At 53.3% G+C, this 6,728-nt stretch overlaps 1 protein-coding gene across 1 annotated transcript in view; it reads right to left on the reverse strand.

Annotated features, from left to right (window-relative positions):
* Window positions 1–2,104: 2,104 nt before the first annotated feature.
* FBXO18 (F-box protein, helicase, 18) overlaps window positions 2,105–6,728 on the reverse strand; it is a gene marked incomplete at its 5' end in the record, with an annotated part of 26,152 nt that continues 21,528 nt past the window's right edge. Inside the window, 5 exon segments of the mRNA XM_010015439.1 lie at window positions 2,105–2,224; window positions 3,321–3,455; window positions 4,691–4,797; window positions 5,396–5,521; window positions 6,274–6,471. Of these exon segments, the coding sequence (XP_010013741.1) occupies window positions 2,105–2,224; window positions 3,321–3,455; window positions 4,691–4,797; window positions 5,396–5,521; window positions 6,274–6,471 (686 nt within the window).

The following is a 6,728-nucleotide window of genomic DNA, read 5'->3' on the forward strand; positions in this document are numbered from 1 at the left end:
AGCCCCCCGTCACAACCCCCCGACGGCCAGGTTCAAGCCATTCCCCTTGGCCTGTCCCTACATCCCTTGTCCAAAGCCCCTCTCCAGGTTTCCTGGAGCCCCTTTAGGCACTGGAGCTGCTCTAAGGTGTCCCCTTCAGGAGCCTTCTCTTCTCCAGCTGCCCCAGCCCAGCTCTCTCAGCCTGGCTCCAGAGCAGAGCTGCTCCAGCCCTCGCAGCAGCTCCGGGGCCTCCTCTGGCCTCGCTCCAGCAGCTCCGTGCCCTTCTTACACAGGGACACCAGAACTGCACACCCTGCCCCCAGTGGGGTCTCCCCTCCCTTGACCTGCTGCTCATGCTCTGGGGATGCAGCCCAGCACTCGGGGGGTTTCTGAGCTGCAGGTGCCTCACTCCCTTCCTGTTCTCTTTCAGCCACTCACTGGTGAACCCAGAACCGTGGTGAAGGTGCCTCCTACACAGCTCAGGGATCCTCAGACCCCGGGTGCCACTGGCGGGGAGCGATTTCACTGCAGACACAATCAGACCGAAGGCAGTAACATGACGAGGGAACTACTTCCCTTTGCATGACTGCCCTTTGTCCACCCCTGTTGTTATCCACTCCTCTCCTCCTTGCTACAGAAGAGGCAGCTGTAGACAATCGCTGGTTTATGTATATACGTGTATATAATGTACATAAAACAATACACACAGAGCAGCTGATCTCGTCTGCTTGGACATCTCAGCATCTCTCAGGGTTGGGGCGAAATCCATCTCAGCACCAGCCAGGGCTCACCACTACTTGTCCAAGGCCAAGGGTGATGGCAAGATGGAGCTGCCTGTTCCCAGCTGGACAGGGAAAGGGGTTTTAGAAGTCAGCTGGATATTAGTTGGTACCCAATAACCAACTTCCATGGCCTTTCCTTGCTGCTTTGTCTTGGCTCTTGGTTGTGCCACTGATCCAGACTGTTGTGGAGAGAAGCAGCAGCGCTTGGGATGTGACAGACCAAACCCTCAGGCAACGGCACAGCCTCATCCAATTGAGGTTGGAAGACAGGAAAGGCTGGAAGGGATCCCTGGAGGTGCCTGGTCCAGTGTCCAAGTCTTGGGTGAAATTCTGCCTGTGTTTAGGTGAGCAGAACAGGGAAAGTTCTGCTTTGAAAGGGTGTTCACGCTTTGAAAGCAAAAGCAGAGCCAGAGAAGCAACTGAATGGAGCAAATGAAGCAATCATGTAATAACCATGGAAATCAACAGGATTCCTGAGCTCCCTCCAGCAGGCACGGCTCACAGCTCCGGGCCTATGTCCAACAGCTGATCTCTTCCCAAATCACTTTCAGTTTTGGAATGACACAGGCTCTGGAACAACGTGCCATGGCATAAGCCATCATCTGTGCCACTCACGTCACTGCTACTGCGATAGCTGGTCAATAAATACAAGCCAGAGTGACTTCTTAACTGAAGGCAAGAGAACAAAGAAAGCATGAAGGCTTTTTTTCCTTTGTAACCACCTTAATTTGAGATTTAAACCTCTCTCTGAGTTAGACTGAAACCAAATCAAAGCAGTCCCTCAGATGCTGCCTCTCTTCTTTCCTTATGGTTTCCCCTAGGGAGAAGGGAAAGGGCCTGGGGAATCCCTTGGCTGCCTCATTCAGCTGGGAGATTTAATGACCTTTTCCCAGAGCAAACAGTGAAACATTCATTTTCTCAGAATAAAGTGTTTCTTTGGGTTCTTTCCAGTATTTCCTCTTCTTCCAGTGGATCAAGGGATTTCACTGAGGCATTGACAGGATGGAGTAGACTCGAGTATCCTGGCAATTTGGTTGCTGGAGGGTTTTTCCTTGGGACAGAGGCAATGGAGGGGTAATGCTCAAAAGAACCCAAACCCCACCCTGTCTGACACATAGTGCATGTTCTTCTGTCCAGAGATGCAGAGCAGCCCACGCTGACCAGCTGTGGAGGACAAAGTGGGGCTGGAGACAAGGGCTCACATCAGCCTGCAGAGAGGCCAGAGGGTTCCTCTCAGAGCTGCTCTGAAATCCTGCTCCCATATCCACCCGATTCTGGAGCTGGGATGTGACAACAGGCCTTGTCCTGCACCCAGAGCGGCGTTGGGGAGCTGGAGGGCTTTGTTAGAGCTGGATGGGTTGTTCCTGAAGTGCTGGGGAGAAGATGAGTGGTGTCAGGGAGCCAAAGCGCTGCTGTGTGCACGAGCGGCAGAGAGAACCACCCGCATCCCTGCTGTGGTTGCTCTGTGGGAGAAAGAGAGGAGACCTCAGAGGAGAGGAGGCTGGAGGAACCCAACCTGGGATGCAGCGCCCTCACGTCCAGGGAGGAGAACAGTGATGCGCCCAAAGCATCTCCTGCCACTGAGGAAATCCCTTAGGGGATGGTTTGATTAATAGATGCAACCAAAATACGCCTGTGCAGGTCTTTGCTGGTGAAGGATGAGGCTTTGTCATAGAATCACAAACTGGTTTGTGGTGGAAGGGATCTCAAAGCTCCTCCAGCTCCAACCCCTGCCCCGAGCAGGGCAACCTTCCACTAGCGCCGGTTGATCCAAGCCCCCGTGTCCAACCTGGCCTTGACCACTGCCAGGGACGGGGCAGCCACAGCTTCTCTGGGCACCCTGTGCCAGCGCCTCAGCACCCTCACAGGGAAGAGCTTCTGCCCAAGAGCTCATCTCAATCTCCCCTCGGGCAGGTTCAAGCCATTCCCCTTGGCCTGTCCCTACAGGCCCTTGTCCTCAGTGCTCATGTCCCCTGCAGATGGCTCAGAGCCACCTGCTGCTCTTGTCATGGAGCTCCATTGATTTACTCAGCAGGGAGCTTGGCCTTCACCTTCACCTTCTAGGATCCCGCCCAGAGCCAGAACAGTGGGATCAAAGCCAAAACGGGACCCAAAAGCCAGTTTGTCAGGGAGGTGAGGGTGCTCTGCTAACCCCAGAAGGCTGTTCCATGGCCTCAGCAGAGGCTCTGAGGGTCAGAGATGGGATCTGACACACCAAAACCTCAAAACAAGCTCCACTGAGACCACAATTGGTCTCAAAGAGAGGTGAAGCCTTGAGTGTATCAGTGGAAACTGGAGCACCCCCCTGAGTCATGCAGTGGGGAAGTCATCCCTAGTTAAGAGCTGGTTGGGAGCAGAAGTAAGAGGCTGGGGAGCTGTGGGCATGAGATGCAGCCACAGGATGTTCCCTGCTCCCTTCCACTGGAGCTTAGCCCTCAGGTCGTCCCTCCCTGATGAGACAGCTCCGAACAGTCCCCAGGCAGAGCCACCCCACAAGTGATTGTGAAGGTTCCCAATTCAGAACCATGATCTCAAAAGCCCAAGGAGGGTTTGACATACGTGAGTCAACGGGAGTTTCTTCACAACCAGCCCGGAGCTGGACTGCAGCATTTCCGCACACTGTGGCACAGAGCAAGTGCCAGCAGCTCCCTCCTTCCCAGCCTCACTCACCAGCTCCACCCGAAGGAAATGCTCCTAAGGAAAAAGAGAAAGAGGGAACCCACACTCTGAGGGAACAAAGATCCTGGGAATGGTTCTTTCATTTTAACCCCCCTTGGAAGTGACTTGCAACAAAACCCAAGCAGAAGCCAGCAGCAACAGTGAGGAAGGAAGTGAAGTAAGAGCTGGCAACCACTGCACCCAGAGAAAAGGGAACCTACAGGCTTGCACTGGGATAAGGAGTTAGGATCTGTGGAAGGCAACACCCAAACGCAAGGGATGTGGAAGAAAAACCACCACAACCTTGTGTCTTGCTACTGAAATCATGGTACAGAGCAAAGATGTGAGGGAAAACCATGACCTCAGCTACTCTGGTCTGTGCCAGCACATGCAGGGCAGAGCCCTCAACAGGCATCTGAGATCAGATCACAGTCCTTTTCTGTTCCTCTAGCACTGTCCCCTCCAAATGTAATCATCGGAGATGTGCAGAGTTTATGGGTACTGAGGCTCTTGGCACTCTTTGAACTGGGAGTAGCCCATCCTGCCCGAGATGTCATCACTTGCAGAGCTCCAAATCCTAATGGAACATGGGAATTTGCCCTCCCTGGCTGCCTGCTCTGCCTCTGGAGCACTCATACATCAGCTGCTCTGCTGCGGGTCAGAGGAAGGGCTCCAGATGCTTGCAATGATGGCTTGTCCTGGTGCAGGGCACTACAAAGTGCAGGTATCAGGGCTCTGAATTTCCCTGCTTGAGGATTTAGAATCATAGAAAAGTTTGTGTTGAAGGGCTCTTAAGATCACCTGCCCCGGGCAGGGACACCTTCCACTAGAGCAGGTTGCTCCAAGCCCCTGTGTCCAACCTGGCCTTGAACACTGCCAGGGATGGGGCAGCCACAGCTTCTCTGGGCACCCTGTGCCAGCGCCTCAGCACCCTCACAGGGAAGAGCTTCTGCCTTATCTCCAACCTGAACTTCCCCTGTTTCAGTCTGAACCCATCACCACTTGTCCTGTCAGCCCAGCCCCTGATGAAGGTCCCTCCCCAGCATCCTTGTAGCCCCCTTCAGACACTGGGAGCTGCTCTGAGGTCTCCAGCAGCTTCTCTTCTCCAGGCTGAGCAGCCCCAATGTTCTCAGTCTGGCTCCAGACAGGAGCTGCTCCAGAACTGCACCCAGTGCTGCAAGTGGGGGTCTCACAGAGCAGAGGGGCAGGATCCCCTCCCTTGACCTGCATTACCTCCTTTGACCTGCTTACCTTGGAATGATTTCACTCACCCCAGCCAGTGCCAAAAGGTGCTCCAGGGACTTTGACATGAGCAAATACTTCTTTGCGCGTGTCACTGCTACGTAGAGCAGGTTCCATTCATCCTCAGGGTACATGTCTAGGTTGGAGGAAAGACCATCAATAGCTTTAGAGAGCAGGAAGGAACAGCTCTGCCTTCACTCTTAACACTTCAGCTGGTGTTTCTGGAAGGACACTGGGTGCTTCTGCAGGAGAGCATGAACCCAGCACTCTGCTGTGTCTGCTGTGCAGTTCCTAACACCACCGAGAGCTCCTGCCTTGCTCCATGTTCCTTCCTCCAGGCAAAGGCAGGACTCTACATGCCCAGAGAAGCAGCTCAGTGCTACGTGTTCTCCCACCTCCCAGGCACAGACGTGGTACTGGAGGAGTTTCTCCACCTCTAGACGCCCTCTGCAGGCTCCTCATGCTCGCTGGGAAAGAGATCAGCCCTTCCAAAGCATGAACTGTGGCACCTATGGAAAGTGGTGCCTTTCCCAAGCATGGAGTTGGTCTTTCTCTGTTGCTAGATGGCTACAAGCTCGAGTACAGGAATATTCCCAGAAGCTCGAGTACAGGAATATTCCTACCTTGCTGTGAAGGAAACTACAAGATCAATAATCCCTAGGACAGTGGCACTTGAAGACACTTGTTTCCCACTTCCACATCAGGATGGGGACCACACCAAGCCGCTCCCTTACCAATAATGGCATCACTTCTAATCTGGTAATTCCCACTGAGAGCTGGTACTTGCACAAAGTCATCTCCAAGCAGCACCGTGTCAAACTCCAGGCCTTTGGCTTGATGGACAGTGCCTATGAGGTAATCTGTGACCAGCACATGTGGGGAACAAGAAGGAATAAAGATCAGGCACTAATGGAATTTCAGCGTCACAAAGCACCAAGTCAAATGCACTGATTCCATTCTGCATTCGTTTCACTTCTTCCCAAACATAAATGAGAAGCAAAGCACCTCTGTTGGGAATCCCAACTGCTGAAGAGAAGTTCCCTGCCAGGGAAGATGTCTGGTTGTCAGCAGCCTGAGCCCCAGCTCCTGCTTCCAAACAGGAATGCTCTTTATGTGATGTATGTTTTACTTGATTGCCTTGTGCCCTCCCCAGAATTCAGTCAGCAAATTGCAGGGCAACTCCACCGGGAATTCCAAAGAACAGGATAAGTCCTAGGGCTCCCACCATACGAAACAGTCATAGAACCATGGAATGGTTTGTGCTGGAAGGGACCTTAAGGCTCCTCCAGCTCCAACCCCTGCCCCGGGCAGGGACACCTTCCACTAGAGCAGGTTGCTCCAAGCCCCTGTGTCCAACCTGGCCTTGAACACTGCCAGGGCTGGGGCATTAAGAACACCCTTGGGCACACTGAGCCATCCTTTGGCAGCAGATTCACTGCACTGATCCCCACCACATGTACCACAAAAGCTACCGTTCAACTTTTTTTCTCCCTAAAAGCACGACTTGATCCAAACTGAGCCTCTCTGCAGAACGAGGCGGGTCCAGCACTGGTGCTGTATTGAAAACAAGACCTGGATTTGCTCCTCTGTCAAAGACACAGCTTGGCTTTACCTGCCCTGGCTTCATGTGGCACGTGGCTGCTCTCAATCTGCTGCACCAGCACAGGGATGCGCTCTCTGTATTTCTCCACTATTTCAATCTTCACTTGCAGCTCTTTGTCATCGACGTGCTTGGCGTATCTCTGTAACCCAACGAAGCCCTGCATCTCTTCCCACTTCTTGATGAAGGAGTCATTTATTACCAGGTTGGCTGAAAAGAAAAGGAGCAGATGACTTAAGTTTGTGTAACGGGATCTTCACATTCTAAACAAGTTTCAGAGTCAGAGACCCCACTCGCAGCACTGGGTGCAGTTCTGGGGTCCCCAACATCAGAAGGACATGGAGCTGTTGGAGCAAGTCCAGAGGAGGCCACGAGGATGATCAGGGGCTGGGGCAGCTCCCGTATGGAGACAGGCTGAGGACATTGGGGCTGTTTAGCCGGAGAAGAGAAGCTGCCGGAGGCATCCG

This window comes from Nestor notabilis, unplaced genomic scaffold (assembly GCF_000696875.1).
Source record: "Nestor notabilis isolate BGI_N333 unplaced genomic scaffold, ASM69687v1 scaffold1895, whole genome shotgun sequence".
In the NCBI taxonomy this organism is placed as follows: domain Eukaryota; kingdom Metazoa; phylum Chordata; class Aves; order Psittaciformes; family Psittacidae; genus Nestor; species Nestor notabilis.